Source organism: Doryrhamphus excisus, chromosome 4, assembly GCF_030265055.1.
Source record: "Doryrhamphus excisus isolate RoL2022-K1 chromosome 4, RoL_Dexc_1.0, whole genome shotgun sequence".
NCBI classification, from domain to species: domain Eukaryota; kingdom Metazoa; phylum Chordata; class Actinopteri; order Syngnathiformes; family Syngnathidae; genus Doryrhamphus; species Doryrhamphus excisus.
The window spans coordinates 2,973,573-2,992,460 of NC_080469.1; the positions used below are offsets into that span (position 1 = coordinate 2,973,573).

Sequence of the window (18,888 nt, forward strand, 5' to 3'; positions counted from 1 at the left end):
TAATTTAATTTAATTTAATTTAATTTAATTTAATTTAATTTAATTTTTTGTCACGTAACGAAGTATGAGGTGATATGACCATACGATGACATAATGGGTACCATAGTAAGTGTCAATATAGTGATATATATATAGCACATCATGACTGGTTCAAGACTCTTAACTGTTGCATTTGTTCACTTCCTGCTTTCTTAATTTAATTAATTTAATTAATTTAATTAATTTAATTAATTTAATTAATTTAATTAATTTAATTAATTTAATTAATTTAATTAATTTAATTTAATCATGACACACACATCATGACTGGTGCAAGACTCTTCATCCTTGTATTTAGCAAACATCAACTGCTTGTATTGTTTCTTGAATTGGCTCATCGTTGTGCATTGTTTGAGCTCCTTACTCTATCGGTGTATCTTTTTAGGTTTCAAAAGCTTTTCGCTCACATCTCTGGAGCTGCAGATGCTCACTAACTCGTGTGTAAAACTCCAGACTGTCCACACCGTTCCTGTGACTATGAACAAAGAGGGTGAGATTCACAAACGTCTTTATTACTCCACTTAAACATTCTTGTGGTTGAGTATTTTTGTTTCCTACACAGATGACGAATCTCCAGGATTGTATGGCTTCCTAAATGTCATTGTGCACTCTGCATGTGGACTCAAGTACAGTTTAAGTAAGTGATATATCCGCCCATTTGTGATGCAGTAATTCTGTGTGCACCGGTTTTATTTTGTGTCTCTGCGACTGTCATCTGGAAGAACAGCTGCAGGGACGGAGGGAACAAGTGGGATTAGTCGGGAACATTGTGTACATGCTGCCTTTAATTTCACTTGAACTTTTCACTGCTGCTTCAAATACAAGAGGACACACTCAAATGAAAAAAAAAAAAACACGAATTGCAATGGTAACTGTAGCAACCACAGCCTTCAAGTCTTTTTCAATAGGATGACAAGCTTGGCACGGTTGCCTTTGGCCAGTTTTTTTCCCACCCCTATTTTTTCAGCATCGGTGCTCAGCCATTATTAAAATAATTCAGTGAAGCCCTGTGAATACTTTGCAGATGCAGATGCTCCATAGTGTTTTGAGATTCATATGTAATTCTATTTATGTTTGTGCTCCCACACCAGATCTTTACTGCTCTCTTGAGGTGGATTCCTTTGGTTACTTTGTCAACAAAGCCAAAACACGCGTGTACAGGGACTCTACGGAGCCCAGCTGGAACGAGGTGAGACCCGGAATAGAGAAATAATTTCAGCAATTTTTTTTTTCCCCCCCTCCGTGAGTTAATATTTATTGGCATCTTTCCTACATGGAAATGTTTCAGATCATCAAACCAAAATAAATATTAGTTAATGACAACTAAACACAAAATGAAGTTTTGTTCAGTGTGAAAAAAATGATTGCCCCCCCTGTTAAAATATAACTTAAGTCAAATTAATTAAGATTTTGTTCATAAAGCCATTTATAAAGCATTGGGACTCCAGCAAACCACGGTGAGAGCCATTATCCACAAATGGTGAAAACATGGAATAGTGGTGAACCACCGACCAACCAAAATTACCCCAGAAGCACTGTGGCGACTCATCCAAGAGGTCACAAAAGACCCCACAACAACATCCAAAGAACTGTAGGCTTCACTTACCTCAGATATGGTGAGGTCATGACTCCACCACAAGAAAGTGAGACCCGTAATAGAGAAAGACATAGTGATTGCCCCCTCTGTTAAAATATAACTTAAGTCAGATTAATTAAGATTTAGTTTATAAAGCCATTTATAAAGCTTTGGGACTCCAGCAAACTACAGTGAGAGCCATTATCCACAAATGGTGAAAACATGGAATAGTGGTGAACCTTCCCAGGAGTAGCCGACCAACCAAAATTACCCCAGGAGCATTATGGCGACTCATCCAAGAGGTCACAAAAGACCCCACAACAACATCCAAAGAACTGCAGGCCTCACTTACCTCAGATAAGGTCATGACTCCACCACAAGAAAGTGAGACCCGTAATAGAGAAAGACATAGTGATCCCCTCGTTAAAATATAACTTAAGTCAGATTATTTAAGATTTTGTTTATAAAGCCATTTATAAAGCTTTGGGACTCCAGCAAACCACAGCGAGAGCCATTATCCATAAATGGTGAAAACATGGAATAGTGGTGAACCTTCCCAGGAGTAGCCGACCAACCAAAATTACCCCAGGAGCACTGTGGCGACTCATCCAAGAGGTCACAAAAGGCCCCATAACAACTCCTCCATTGTGGCTGAATTACAACAATTATCCAAAGATGAGTGGGGCAACATTCTTCCACAGAGAGACTAATTGCAAGTTATTGCCAATGCTTGATTGCAGTTGTTGCTGCTAAGAGTGGTGCAACCAGTTATTAGGTTTTGGGGGCAATCCCTTTTTTTCACACACTTTTTTACTCTTAAATATAAAATGTTTCGAGCGGCACGGCGGTCGAGTGGTTAGCGTGCAGACCTCACAGCTAGGAGGACCAGGGTTCGATTCCACCCTCGGCCATCTCTGTGTGGAGTTTGCATGTTGTCCGTGAAAATGAATGAATGAATGAATAAAATGTTTCATTAAAAAAAATTACTTTGTGTTCAGTTGTGTTGTCACACTAATATTTAAATTTGTTTGATAATCTGAAACATTTTAGCGTGACTATAACGCAAAAAAAATTTTACATTTTAGAAGGGGGTAAAGACTTCTTCACACTACTGTATATTGTGCTGGTTGGGATATTTTGTATTTATTTTGTATTTACTATATGCAATATAGTACTATGTACTATTATCTTAGATAACGATTTTAGTAGGACTTTTCTACAAGGAATGAGACCTGAGCTATTCCATATTCCATATTAGCTATTCCATAATCCAATGAAAACCATGCATTGATGCTCACCGGGTGGAAACACGTGTGTTCTTGTTTGCATGCAAGGAGTTTGAAATTGAGCTGGAAGGATCTCAGACGCTGAGGCTGCTCTGCTATGAAAAGTCTTGCAGCAAACCCAAACAGAGCAAAGAAGATGGCGAGATGACAGACAAGATTGTGGCCAAAGGACAGATCAAGGTAGAAGATGCAGTATCTTACTTGGAATTGTTTTGTTTGCCCCTTTTGTTTTGTTTAACATAACAATGCTTTAACTTAATATTTAATAGATATAAAAATACAGAGAATTAAAATTAAAATATGTAAAAATTAAAATTAAAATTAAAATTAAAATTAAAATTAAAATTAAAATTAAAATTAAAATTAAAATTAAAATTAAAATTAAAATTAAAATTAAAATTAAAATTAAAATTAAAATTAAAATTAAAATTAATTTAACTTTTTTTTAATTTTTATTTTTATTTTTATTTTTATTTTTATTTTTATTTTTATTTTTATTTTTATTTTTATTTTTATTTTTATTTTTATTTTTATTTTTATTTTTATTTTTATTTTTATTTTTATTTTTATTTTTATTTTTATTTTATAATTTTTTTAATAATTTTATAATAATTTAATTTATTTTAATTTAAAATAAAAATAAAAATAAAAATAAAAATAAAAATAAAAATAAAAATAAAAATAAAAATAAAAATAAAAATAAAAATAAAAATAAAAATAAAAATAAAAATAAAAATAAAAATAAAAATTGTTTTATTTGATAATAAATAAATAGTAATTTCCAATTGGATAAAGATATATATTTTTTATATATCACTTACTGACTTAATGTCTGCCAGTTTGGCCAAGTATAGGACAATGGAGAACAATATACATTGCAAATGAATAGTTGAACTATTTTGTAAAGAAAGTACCTAGCTATTACCTGTGTTTGATTCCTCCCTCTATTTATTGCAGTAACTTTAAACTTTGTGGCGAATGATCTGCATTGCTGACCCGGGTCACGCTTCTTTGTCTGATCCCGCCTGTGGGACTCCTATTTGTGTGTTGAAAAGTAACTCTGCTATGTGTTAGCTCGTGGGTCACTTCATCTGAACCTGTTGTGACAGAGGGTGGATTAAGACTTTAGGTTGACCAAATGTGCTGTTGGCGCTGGTCCAGAGTATGCCACAGGGAATCACAAAGCACTCTTTGATCAACCAGTGAAGGGATTTCCCTGATGGGGAGGTGTGTCCGACTCTGTTGTGTTGTGTGGCCTGCGGATAGAACGACACCCGAGCACTTTTATGACCTTTGGTGTGTCAGCGTCTTTTTGCCTAAATTGTTGATGTTTAACCTTAATAATCACTAATGTATGTAAGATACCTTATCATTAGTGATTTATTTTCTTACATTATCAGTCAACAAGGCATCATCGGTTGGGGAAAAATAACCTGTCTCAATAATACATGCTTTATTGTGCAAATGTAACAACGTGATATGTGCCTTAGTGGAGCAAATATAGACCATACCATATTCTTTTTTCTGTACAGCTTATCCTCACGTGCATGCTGGAGCCTATCCCAGCTGTCTTCGGGCGGGGTACACCCTGGACTGGCCACATTTCATACTAACAGTAAAATATGGTGGTGGTAGTGTCGACCGCTTTTCCTCACAAGGGTTGCGGGGGGGGGGGGGTGCTGGAGCCTATCCCAGCTGTCTTCGGGCGAGAGGCGGTGTACACCGTGGACTGGTGGCCAGCCAATCACAGGGCACATATAGACTAACAATCATTCATACAAACAACCTATGGACAATTCACCTAGCATGTTTTTGGAATGGGCTGCACGGCGGACGAGTGGTTAGCGCGCAGACCTCACAGCTAGGAGACCAGGGTTCAATTCCACCCTCGGCTATCTCTATGTGGAGTTTGCATGTTCTCCCCGTGCATGTGTGGGTTTTCTCCGGGTACTCCGGTTTCCTCCCACAATCCAAAATTCAAAAAACTAGGTTAATTAACGACTCCAAATTGTCCATAAATATGAATGTGAGTGTGAATGGTTGTTTGTCTTAAATTCAATTTTTTCCCCCTCAAAATTTCCCCATATTTTTCTGGAGCAATACTTCATCTTGCAAACATGACCTTCACACTACCACCACCATATTTTACTGTTGGTATGAAATGTGTCCTTACTTTTACACCAGATGTAATCTTTATTATAATCCTCACCAAAAATGTGTGCTTGGTACTTATCGGAAAAAAAATGGAACAAATAATACTATACAACTGGGGTGGTAGTGGAAAATTGTGTCTTAAATTCAGTTTTTTCCCCCAAATTTCCAGATTTTTTTCTGGAGCAATACTTAATCTTGCAAACATTGACATGTATGCTAATTAATTAATTGAATTTATTGTTATAAAGGTCAATAAATAACAATCTCCACAGTTGTGACGCCCCCTTGGCTTAGGTGAAGAGAATGTTAACATGTTGTCGTTTGTGCTAATCAGACAATCCTATTGTGGTTAGCTTGAGTTGCCACTCTGTGGTTGTGACAGTGAGAAGCAGCAGCAGGCGTCGACGCGTTGATAATGAGGGTAGGAGGGGATTCTTCGGGCGTTAATCCCCCAAATCCACCAAGAAAAGTAGACCAACACAAAGGTAGCATAGTCAGCATGGCTGCATGGCTTTGTTGCTTTCTCCGATGCTGTGGAATAAACGTATGGAACGTTTGGGAAGAATCCTGAGCTTCTTTAAGGGAGATTTTCAAGATGCCAAGGCAAAAAGATTATTGGATATGTGCTCACAGTCGGAACGGTTTCCTGTTTTGTTGTTAGTGAAGGAGACATTTTAGAAAGGTGACGGGGTTCATGCCAGGAAAATGATGAGTGAGTGCAATCCCAGTGAAGAAAGTGAGTATCAGATGTTTAGTGCACTGGAAGAAGAGGTGGACATGACTCCCAGGAGATCTTCGAGTTCAGGGGCTCGTCTTTGGGACAGAGTCCGGAGCAGTCTGCTCAGACCGAAGGTAAAGGAGGACTTGGACTTGGCAAATTGGCGAAATTTTGGTCACATTTTTTGTTGTTGTTGTTGTAGAAAACACATCTCTTTCACATACGCATACATGTGGTACCATTGTTAGAAAGATTAGCATTTTTACTAGTGATGTCCCATATTGGCTTTTTTTTTTTGGCTGACAACCCCGATACCGTCCAACTCTAAACTAAATTTCTGATACCGATATCAGCTGATATTGACATGTGTAACATGACAATTGCACAATTTTGCTTGTACTCCTGTATAAGTGACAAGAATAAAGGGCTTTTACTACATATAGTGGTGGAATGTTCACACGTATTGTATACAGCATTTTTTTAAATATCAATTTTATTTTATTTTATTTTATTTTATTTTATTTTATTTTATTTTATTTTATTTTATTTTATTTTATTTTATTTTATTTTATTTTATTTTATTTTATTTTATTTTCATTCATTCATTCATTTTCTACCGCTTTTCCTCACGAGGGTCGCGGGGGGTGCTGGAGCCTATCCCAGCTGTCTTCGGGCGTAAGGCCGGTACACCCTAGACTGGTCGCCAGCCAATCCCAGGGCACATATAGACAAACAACCATTCACACTCACATTCATACCTATGGACAATTTGGAGTCGCCAATTAACCTAGCATGTTTTTGGAATGTGGGAGGAAACCGGAGTACCCGGAGAAAACCCACGCATGCACGGGGAGAACATGCAAAATCCACACAGAGATGGCAGAGGGTGGAATTGAACCCTGGTCTCCTAGCTGTGAGGTCTGCGCGCTAACCACTAGACCGCTGTGCCGCCCTTTATTTTATTTTATTTTATTTTATTTTATTTTATTTTATTTTATTTTATTTTATTTTATTTTATTTTATTTTATTTTATTTTATTTTATTTTATTTTATTTTATTTTATTTTATTCATTCATTCATTTTCTACCGCTTTTTCCTCACGAGGGTCGCGGGGGGTGCTAGAGCCTATCCCAGCTGTCTTCGGGCGAGAGGCGGGGTACACCCTGGACTGGTCGCCAGCCAATCACAGGGCACATATTTTATTTTATTTTATTTTATTTTATTTTATTTTATTTTATTTTATTTTATTTTATTTTATTTTATTTTATTTTATTTTATTTTATTTTATTTTATTTTATTTTATTTTATTTTATTTTATTTTATTTTATTTTATTTTATTTTATTTTATTTACATTTTTAAAAATAATTGTTTATTTTAATAACATTATGCACGCAACATAATATGTACACCAGATCGAGGGATTATTATATATATTTTTGTTATTCATCAGTTCGAAAAGGTCAGTCGAAAACCGAACCGTATGAAATATGGCCGTGCAGCCCATGAGTGTATCAATTATTCGTAAAAATTTTGGCATTCACTGACGGCTTCTGATGGGAGAGGGCATCCATGGAGAAGGCTTGTTTCCAACAGAAGCAGTCCAGGTCGTGAATGGCTTTGTGGGTGAAGAATAGGACCTTAAACTGGGTGTGCTGAGAGGAACCTGGGGAGTTGGACTGAGGAGCTTGCAGTTATTGACTGGGAGATTTTGGACCAATATTGATGAATTCTGTTTTACTATAGTAAAATTTGAGGGAATTGTTATACAGCAGGTGCTGAATCGATTTGTGATCAGTGGTATTTCAGGTCCAGAACCGAAATTTGGGGGAACACCTTAGGACAGATGCGCAATTTAGGAGGTTGCAGTTATGAATGGATATGGGAGGTATGATTTGATCCATTGTTGGTATCGTGTAGTACAGTGATGGGATGTTACTACAGAATCGTTCTGCCATACTGCAAACATGATCATGACTTTGACCATTTTCTTTTCACAGTTGGATCCACAGAACCTGCAAAACAAAGACTGGCAGAGGACGGTTATTGCTATGAATGGGGTAAGTCAAGTTATTCAATGGAACTCAATTCAATAAATGTCCTTTATGTCCGTGTTGACCAACTTATTAAGTCTTGGTCCACTAGTTGACGTCGGCGTACATGTTTAACAATTTTCTTCACATAAAATTAGATACCCGAATGAGTCGTTCATATGAAAACTGTTGAAAAATCCTTCATTATCATCAATTCTCCTTATGTCCTTAAGTAAATATGCAAGAAATGCCTAGTTGACAACTGCTTAAGTTGACGTCAGACAATAACAGTAACAGTAAGTCAATAAGAAATTGTAAATATGTTTAAAAAAAATTATTATTTGAGGTTTATTTTACTGTCCTTCTTAGTCAAAACATTGTGAAGCAATTTTAATGCTAAGGCTAATGGCTAATGCTGAACTGAAATGTAAAATCAATGTAGGAATATCCTAGAAATGGGTTCAAGTCTACTCCCCAACTGAGGATCGAATCAGCAACCATCAGATTTGGAGCTGACCGCTGTACGACTGGAAAAAAATGAAGTGGAATAAAACATTTCAAATTCTGCCATTTTTAGTCTGGTAAAAAAAACAGACATGAAGTTAAATGAAATGCTGCCCCCTACTGATGAATCAGTACCAACTCAATGGCTGTTGGTTCGATCCTCGTGTAATTGTTGGTACATGTTGATACATTTTAATCATTCTCCATTTTTATATATAAACATGATGTATAAACATGAACAATTACACAGGGATCGAACCAACAGCCATCAGGTTGGTACTGATTCATCAGTGATTCATCAGTACCAACTCGATGGCTGTTGGTTCGATCCTTGTGTAATTGTTAATACATGTTGATACATTTCAATCATTCTCCATTTTATATCTAAACATGATGTATAAACATGAACAATTACACGAGGATCGAACCAACAGCCGTTGGATTGGTACTAATTCATCCAGCACGATAGCTGTTGGTTCGATCCTCGTGTAATTGTTGATACATGTTGATACATTTCAATCATTTTCCATTTTTATATATAAACATGATGTATAAACATGAACAATTACACGAGGATCGAACCAACAGCCATCGGATTGGTACTGATTGATTGGTACTGATTGGTACTGATTCATCAGTACCAACCGGATGGCTGTTGGTTCGATCCTCGTGTAATTGTTGATACATGTTGATACATTTCAATCATTCTCCATTTTTATATATAAACATGATGTATAAACATGAACAATTACACGAGGATCGAACCAACAGCCATCGGGTTGGTACTGATCAGTACCAACCGGATGGCTGTTGGTTCGATCCTCGTGTAATTGTTGATACATGTTGATACACTTCAATAATTTTCCATTTTTATATATATAATTATGTATAAACATGAACAATTACACGAGGATCGAACCAACAGCCATCGGATTGGTACTGATTCATTGGTACTGATTGGTACTGATTAATCAGTACCAATCCGATGGCTGTTCGATCCTCGTGTAATTGCAGCATTTCATTTAACTTCATGTGGGCATAGCTCAGGTTGTCTCCAAACCTGATGACTGCTGGTTCGATCCTCGGTCGATCAACAGATTTCAACACATTCCTAGTATATTTCTACATTTCAATTTTTTTTATGTGGTCTGTGTTTACAATATTGAAGAACAAGCTGTGGGTCTTTTGGGACACCCCTGGGATAGATGACGACATCGTTGAGCGATTCCTAAATTCCACTAAATGTGTTATGGCTAGCAGTTAATGCAGCATTAAGGACTTATTGACCAGGCGTCATGTAAGAGGCTTTTCTCATTCTATCTTCCATGTCCAGGTTGAGGTCAAGCTTTCCATGAAGTTCACCAGCAGAGAGTTCAGTCTCAAGCGTATGCCTTCACGGAAACAGTCCGGTGTGTTTGGGGTCAAAATCCATGTCGTCACAAAGTAAGTTCATCATCCATGACACGTTTCAGTAGAACTCTTTTTGTGATGTTTGGTAGAATCCTAAAGATCTGATATGAGAGATGCGTTATTATATTTGGTTGTTGATGCAGTTCTTGTCTGTCGATTGAACAAAGTCTGCCTTTTGCACGCTTCGACAGACGGGAGCGCTCCAAGGTTCCTCTCATTGTGAGGCAGTGTGTTGAGGAGATCGAGCGCCGAGGGATGGAAGAAGTGGGCATCTACAGAGTGTCTGGCGTGGCAACGGATATCCAAGCTCTGAAGGCTGCCTTCGATTGCAGTGAGTTCCATGTTCGACATTTTGAGACCAAAATGAAGTCGATGACATAGCAAGAAAACTAGCTTAGCTGTCACTGGTAGAAGAAACCTACCAGCTAACTAGAGTTAACGGCAGACCCGAATGCTCGGTTTCAGAGAGTTTTTTCTAACACTGGCTCCCTGTGATGTCACAGGTTGCTGGGCATCCTTATATGAGCATGCGCTGTAGGACTGCCCTGCCCACAACTCTGCTTCGCTCTGTTTACGGTTGTTAGCTATGGCAACCAGGGAATCTTTCTACAAAGGCAAGCTCAGGCAGATAGTGGTTGGAGTTGGTGATTCACACTAGCCACGTTTACATGAGGAGTTTTTCCTCTTTCCGAATGGAATCTTTGCGAATGACCTTTCCGAAAGCAATGGTATACATGGAAAGGAATATTCCAATGGCGTGTCTACATGCGCCGCTATAATCAACCAGAATAGTCAATAGGGCATGCCCAGTAAAGCGTAAACACCAACATCACGTGATACCGACTTCCTGGAGTTTTTCTTTCACTTGTTGGAATAACTCCGTATTGCCAGTTTTTCCTTCGTCCGGTCTTGAAATTTAGTTTGAATCAAAAACAAACTTTCCTTAGCAGTCCAGTGCCGATTGCTCGCCTCCATTTTTTTAAAATTGAAGAACGTCTGGAGCTACGTGTTACGTCATATCTCAGCATTCGCCGAAAGAACGCACCCGGGAACAGGAAAAGATAAAGTTCAATCTTGCTAATATTTTATAATTAAGCTCGGCACATGTTTTTATATAGATATATATTTTCTTTTTGAATAAAAGTGGACTTGTGAATGGCGTATAGAAGGGTTTAGATTCTGTTCCACAGATGGCGCTAATGCACACCAAAGCTGCTTGCCAACCGCCGATAAACAACAGAAGAAGAAGAAGAACGCAGTCTGACAACTTTCCGTTTGAGCGGGTACAAGATACCTCAATCGGATTGGGGAAAGGAATATTCCACCCCTGGGAATCGCATTATATATTCATTCGGATTGGCACTTTTCTTTGGGAATGAGGTATATACAAAGGTTACATTCTTTCCGTTTGAGCAAATAACCTGAATGGAATTGGAATATTTGGGTCCATGTAAACGTGGCTAATGTGAAATATCCAGTAGCCAGTAGCAGTGTGCTAAAACAATAAATAAAATTAATTAATTAAATTAAAACAGACTATTTTGGAAAGCGGGCGGCACGGTGGTCTAGGGGTTAGCGCACAGACCTCACAGCTAGGAGACCAGGGTTCAATTCCACCCTCGGGCATCTCTGTGTGGAGTTTGCATGTTCTCCCCGTGCATGCGTGGGTTTTCTCCGGGTACTCCGGTTTCCTCCCACATTCCAAAAACATGCTAGGTTAATTGGCGACTCCAAATTGTCCATAGGTATGAATGTGAGTGTGAATGGTTGTTTGTCTATATGTGCCCTGTGATTGGCTGGCGACCAGTCTAGGGTGTACCCCGCCTTACGCCCGAAGACAGCTGGGATAGGCTCCAGCACCCCCCGCGACCCTCGTGAGGAAAAGCGGTAGAAAATGAATGAATGAATGAATGAATTTTGGAAAGCCGAGGAAATATAATCGGAATAGGTGCAGATTCTGGAAGATCTAGAAAGCCGTCTGTGCTGGTTATTTTGTATAGCTGCCCCTATAGGAATCCATAACTGAATACAAAGGGACAAAGAATGAGCATAATAGGTACCCCTTTAATAAAAACAGCGTGAAACTTAAATTTGAAGTACTTCATTCTTTCCGTACATTATGTTATGTTACAGCAAACTGAAAATTGTACACACATCACCCCATAATGTTAACAGTTTGCAAATGTATATATAACTATAATAATACTTTCTTCCATAGTTCAATTTTTATTTCCAATTTGTCTTCTTCCCGCTAGACAACAAGGACGTGTCTGTGATGATGAGGGACATGGACGTCAACGCCATCGCCGGGACGCTCAAGTTGTATTTCCGGGAGCTGCCGGAGCCTCTTTTCACTGATGAGCTGTACCCCAACTTTTCTGGGGGTGTTGGTTAGTAATTCTACTCCATTTTCAATCATACTGTATGTAAGGGTGGGGCGGCACGGCGGTCTAGTGGTTAGCGCGCAGACCTCACAGCTAGGAGACCAGGGTTCAATTCCACCCTCGGCCATCTCTGTGTGGAGTTTGCATGTTCTCCCCGTGCATGCGTGGGTTTTCTCCGGGTACTCCGGTTTCCTCCCACATTCCAAAAACATGCTAGGTTAATTAGCGACTCCAAATTGTCCATAGGTATGAATGTGAGTGTGAATGGTTGTTTGTCTATATGTGCCCTGTGATTGGCTGGCCACCAGTCCAGGGTGTACCCCGCCTCTCGCCCCAAGACAGCTGGGATAGGCTCCGGAACCCCCCCCCCGCGACCCTCGTGAGGATAAACGGTAGAAAATGAATGAATGAATGAGTTCTCCTCCTATGTTGTGTGGAAGTGGTAACTTTTTGGCTTCTTATTTTCTTTCCCCACCCTCGGCCATCTCTGTGTGGAGTTTGCATGTTCTCCCCGTGCATGCGTGGGTTTTCTCCGGGTACTCCGGTTTCCTCCCACATTCCAAAAACATGCTAGGTTAATTGGCAACTCCAAATTGTCCATAGGTATGAATGTGAGTGTGAATGGTTGTTTGTCTATATGTGCCCTGTGATTGGCTGGCCACCAGTCCAGGGTGTACCCCGCCTCTCGCCCCAAGACAGCTGGGATAGGCTCCAGCACCCCCGCGGTAGAAAATAAGCGGTTGAAAATGAATGAATGCATGAATGAATGCAGCTGGGGTAGGCTCCAGCTCAGGACAAGAAGACATCCAGTAGAAAATGGATGGATTAAAGGGGAACTGCACTTTTTGAGCAATTTTGCCCATCATTCACAATCCTTATGTGAAACTGAAAAATGAGTTAATATCCAAGGTGTACCCCACCTCTCGCCTGAAGACAGCTGGGATAGGCTCCAGCACCTCCCGCGACCTTAAAAATGAATGAACGAATGAATTAATGTTTTTGTGCAAGGTAGCTGCTGTCATTGTTTTGGCCCCCAGGCCGCACATTGGACACCCGTGGGATTGATGCTCCTATACCTGACACCTCTGCTGTATATGACTTACATCTAACCTGTTCTTACAGCTCTCTCTGACAGTGTGGCTAAGGAGAGCTGCATGCTCAACCTGCTGCTTTCTCTACCGGAGCCTAATTTGGTCACCTTCCTCTTCCTGCTGGATCACCTTAAAAGGTAAGGCACATTTAACATGTGTGTGTGTGTGTGTACCGCACTTCATTCATTCATCCATTCATTTTCTACCGCTTTTTCCTCACGAGGGTCGCGGGGGTGCTGGAGCCTATCCCAGTTATCTTGGGGCGAGAGGCGGGGTACACCCTGGACTGGTGGCCAGCCAATCACAGGGCACATATAGACAAACAACCATTCACACTCACATTCATACCTATGGACAATTTGGAGTCGCTAATTAACCTAGCATGTTTTTGGAATGTGGGAGGAAACCGGAGTACCCGGAGAAAACCCACGCATGCACGGGGAGAACATGCAAACTCCACACAGAGATGGCCGAGGGTGGAATTGAACCCTGGTCTCCTAGCTGTTAGGTCTGCGCGCTAACCACTAGACCGCCGTGCCACCTTTTACCGCACTTACAATGCAATAAAAAACACATATGGAACACACAATGTATCAACATACATTACATGCTTATACCAATGCAAAATAATATTTAGCATTTATAGCCCACAAAGCATGCTGGATAACTTCCTGCTGAGAAAGTGTGGGCTATGCTATAAATTGTGGTATTGTTTTGTTACAAGGGCAGCACGGCGGTCTAGTGGTTAGTGCGCAGACCTCACAGCTAGGAGACCAGGGTTCAATTCCACCCTCGGCCATCTCTGTGTGGAGTTTGCATGTTCTCCCCGTGCATGCGTGGGTTTTCTCCGGGTACTCCGGTTTCCTCCCACATTCCAAAAACATGCTAGGTTAATTAGCGACTCCAAATTGTCCATAGGTATGAATGTGAGTGTGAATGGTTGTTTGTCTATATGTGCTCTGTGATTGGCTGGCCACCAGTCCAGGGTGTACCCCGCCTCTCGCCTGAACACAGCTGGGATAGGCTCCAGCACCCCCCGCGACAAGCGGTAGAAAATTAATGAATTAATATTTATAGAGCCCTCTAGACATGAAATAACACCCCTACAGTCATCTTTCCATTCATATTACTCATTATAGTTGACTCTGCTGCTGTTGCCGTTTTGCCAGGTCTCACATGCTAGGAGACTCGGGTTCAATTCCCCGCTCGGGCATCTCTGTGTGGAGTTTGCATGTTCTCCCCCGTGCATGCGTGGGTTTTCTCCGGGTACTCCGGTTTCCTCCCACATTCCAAAAACATGCTAGGTTAATTAGCGACTCCAAATTGTCCATAGGTATGAATGTGAGTGTGAATGGTTGTTTGTCTATATATGAATGAATATTTTGTTACAATGTAATTTCCCTTTTTCTAACAGAGTGTCTGAAAACGAGTGCATCAACAAAATGTCCCTGCACAATCTGGCCACCGTTTTTGGCCCCACTCTGCTCCGGCCTTCAGACAAGGACAGCAAACTCAGCATAAACAGCTCACAGCCCATCTCCATGAACGACAGCTGGTCCCTGGAGGTCATGGCTCAGGTACAACATGGCCGTGATATACTAACGGTGGCATCTATATACTGCTGTTGTGGATTGTGTGCTGATATTTTGCTTCGTCGCAGGTGCAAGTTCTGCTCTATTTCCTTCAGCTGGAGAACATTCCAACACCTGATAGCAAACGGCAAAGCCTTCTCTTCTCAACTGAAGTATAACTGGAATCCTATTGGCTAAAATGTTCTGCTTAGAAAAAAAGACTGACTGGAATAGGATGCACAGTGTTGCCACAAGGTGGAGCCATTACACCTCATGAGTCAAGACCTGCTGCTTTTACACCCTTAATTTGATGTATGGATGAAATTCATCTTCATATACATATATATATACTAGTATATATTAGATGATCACCTGTCATTGTGCACATTAGTTCCATATTCATAAGAGTCAATTTGTAAAGTTTCTGTTTTTTACGGTCTTATCAATATGGATGGAAGATAAATTAATATACGTTAAAAAAAAAATGAAACCGTCAATCTGAAATAAATAAATATTACATAAAAAAACACAAATTTTTACATGCTTATATCTTTATGCGGCTGCACGGTGGTCAAGTGGTTAGCGCGCAGACCTCACAGCTAAGGAGACCAGGGTTCAATCCCACTCTCGGCCATCTCTGTGTGGAGTTTAAATGTATATTCACTAATGCCCTTTCACTTTGAGGTTGTGATATGTAGTATCCTACACTGGTCACCGGGTGTCAGTAATATTACTATAATGTTCGCTAAGACACACAAGCACCAGAACAAAAGCCTTTATTGCAGGTTTGAATGATCTCACAACAATCCCAATCTCAAACACTGGTTACCTTTGACTTATCACAGTATTTATATAGTAAGTCGAAGAAGTGGTTAGCGCCCAGACCTCACAGCCAAGGAGACCAGGGTTCAATCCCACTCTCGGCCATCTCTGTGTGGAGTTTGCATGTTCTCCCCGTGCATGCGTGGGTTTTCTCCCACATTCCAAAAACATGCTAGGTTAATTAGCGACTCCAAATTGTCCATAGGTATGAATGTGAGTGTGAATGGTTGTTTGTCTATATGTGACCTGTGATTGGCTGGCCACCAGTCCAGGGTATAAACCGCCTCTCGCCTGAAGACAGCTGGGATAGGCTCCAGCACCCCTGCGACCCTCGTGAGGATAAGCGGTAGAAAATGAATGAATGAATAGTTGGAATAGCGATTAGCATGTTGGCCACACAGTCAGGAGATCGGGAAGACCTGGGTTCGATTCCCCGTATGGACATCTCTGTGTGGAGTTTGCATGTTCTTCCCATGTTTTATCCGGGTTTCCTCCCACATTCCAATTGGTGACACCAAATTGTCCATAGGTATGAATGTGAGTGTGAATGGTTGTTTGCCTATACGTATGTGCTATAGTATGTGCTGTCTAAGACAGCTGGGATAGGCTCCAGCACCCTCCGCGATCCTCGTGAGGAAAAACAGTAGAAAATGAATGAATGAATATCTTTATGCTTTTTTACCGATAATGTTTTTTCATCAAGCATTGAGATTTCTCACTTTGTCCAGTGTCCTTGAACGCGTCATAGTTATATGGTGAGACACAGTTTGTAAGGGATCCTCTTACATTGTCATTCATTAGGGGTGAATAATACATCTTGTACTTTAAAATGTGTTTAATCGTATGTGAGGCATATTTAGGGCTTAACCCTTTCATGCACGCATTATGATAACCTGTTTCAGGATTTTTTTTTTTTTTTTTTTGAAAAAAAAAAATGATCACCTTCATTTTTAAAAATCATTAATTTTTCAAGGACTTGGTGATGTGTCCATTAGAGTGGACAGCATACATTTGAACAACTGATTAAATATAGTTTTAAGTAAAACCAATAAAAACAAAAACATATTGTAAACAGCATAAAACATGTTTTTTTTTATCTTTAACATTTTGAAAATTTTTTTTGCCCTTACAAAAGTTGACCAATGAGTGGCCGCTGTCCCTGAAAGGGTTCAAACTGGATTGTGCCTCGAGTGAACAATGGCAATTGACGAGAAAACGCGCTGAAGCTAATCTAATAATTAAAACATTCAATTTTATTGAAAATGTTGATCCCAAATCGGAGGAAAACATCCACGTCGAGGTAGCAAAATGATTAGGTTAATTCTGCTATTTACTTGTGCATTTACTGGACCGGTCATCGACCAATCACAAGGCAGATATAGACAAACAACCATTCACAACTCTGGACAATTGTGATAGGAAGCCTGAGTACAATAGAGAGGTGAGGCCAACATGCTAACCGCTTGTGCACCGTGCAACTAATTATTTGTCGTAATTAAATAAATAAGCATATTCCGACCAATGAAGTGAAATTGGATGATTTCTGGTCTATGCTATGTTTCCCTGCTGACAGTATTATTATTCCTTTTAATTGTATTAAGTTGAAGGTTTTTTTTTGTCCAACATGCAGGCATGTTGAAGTGGACTCAAATTGGAAGTGTTTCATTTCATGCGCAAATAAATAATCTACTGTTTAAATGTTTTATTTCATTTCAGTTCCTTTAACCCAGCGGTGTCCAAATGTCGATATATTACTTGATATCTAATTTGTTTCAGATAACTTGGCATATATTGATTTATATTGTATTATTAGCATCTTTAATATACAAAATGTATTAAAAGTCACTCCCACATTATTAATTTTTCCATTTTATGGTCCAAGATTTGATTCTTCATATGCTGTTTTTCTTATTTTTCATGTGATGTATGTAAGATTGTCTGTGTTCTAACTGCGTTCCTACTCTAGTATCTTACCAAACACTGTTACTTGGTATACCCGTGTCTTGTTTAGTTTATTGAGCCATTGATGTACATTTTTACAATCACAAATCTCATCATTGCACAGTAAAGGCTGATGCTTCACTTATATCCAATACTCCAGGGGTAATAGCAGGCTTAATACCCCCTTATAGTATTCATGGCAAAGCTCTGTAAAAAATAAATAATACAGAAAAAAAAGCAGACAAGTGCTTGTATTAAGAGTTATTTTTCCAAATCTTTGCATGTAATTGTTTAGCACAAACTGTAATACTTTCTACTTGTGATTCATGTAAAATACACAATTAGTGAACAATGGCCAAATGTGTAATGTAATGTATGATTTCTTGAAATAAAGACTACCTAACATTATTGTCATAAAGCCGTCTTTCTTCTTCAGAATCAGAATCAGAATCAGAATCAGAATCAGAATCAGAATCAGAAAAGGTTTATTGCCAGGTATGATCAAACACATACTAGGAATTTGTTTTGGTATAGTACAGGGGTGGGCAAACTTTTTGACTCGCGGGCCGCATTGATATGACAAAATTTACGGGGGGGCAGCAGACTATATATTTTACAAGTAACAGTCCACCTGGTATTATTGTAAAATTGTCATGCAATCTGCTATTATTATTTATTATTTTATATTTATATTTAAATATTTTAAAAATAATAAAATATTATAATAATTACAATAAAAGTAAAATAATAATTAGCATATTATTATTATGTAAAATATGCAAATATAACAATAACAATAATATTATATATAATTAATATAATAATTTGCATTAATATAATAATTATAATAATCGAATAATAATAATAATAATAATAATAATAATAATAATAATAATAATAATAATAATAATAATAATAATAATTATTATTATTATTATTATTATTATTATTATTATTATTATTATTATTATTATTATTATTATTATTATTATTATTATTAATAATAATAATAATAATTTTATAATTTTATTATTATTTTATTATTATTATTATTATTATTATTATTATATATAATAATAATATATAATAATATATAATAATAATAATAATAATAATAATAATAATAATTATTATTATTATTATTATTATTATTATTATTATTATTATTATTATTATTATTATTATTATTATTATGTGCTTGTGTCCCTTTTTTCAGGAGCACTTTGTAAACAACAGACCATGTCAAAAAACGAAATTGATAAAACCATCAAAAGGTTGGCTCAGGCCATGATGCCAGGTTGTATGTTGAGTTTAAATGAAATACTTTGGAAAGATTGGGCGGGCCGTATTCAAACACTTGG

The 18,888-nt window shown here is 38.3% G+C and overlaps 1 protein-coding gene across 1 annotated transcript in view; it reads left to right on the plus strand.

Moving 5' to 3' along the window:
* The window catches only part of si:dkey-91m11.5 (PH_BCR_vertebrate and RhoGAP_Bcr domain-containing protein), a 64,452-nt gene extending 46,505 nt beyond the window's left edge, over positions 1 to 17,947 (plus strand). The window contains exons 13-23 of the mRNA XM_058069993.1: positions 425 to 529; positions 602 to 676; positions 1,131 to 1,228; positions 2,950 to 3,081; positions 7,772 to 7,831; positions 9,642 to 9,751; positions 9,910 to 10,049; positions 11,974 to 12,108; positions 13,225 to 13,330; positions 14,608 to 14,770; positions 14,854 to 17,947. Of these exons, the coding sequence (XP_057925976.1) occupies positions 425 to 529; positions 602 to 676; positions 1,131 to 1,228; positions 2,950 to 3,081; positions 7,772 to 7,831; positions 9,642 to 9,751; positions 9,910 to 10,049; positions 11,974 to 12,108; positions 13,225 to 13,330; positions 14,608 to 14,770; positions 14,854 to 14,943 (1,214 nt within the window). The 3' untranslated portion in view covers positions 14,944 to 17,947. The remainder of the gene's footprint in view (positions 1 to 424; positions 530 to 601; positions 677 to 1,130; positions 1,229 to 2,949; positions 3,082 to 7,771; positions 7,832 to 9,641; positions 9,752 to 9,909; positions 10,050 to 11,973; positions 12,109 to 13,224; positions 13,331 to 14,607; positions 14,771 to 14,853) is intronic.
* Positions 17,948 to 18,888: the final 941 nt, after the last annotated feature.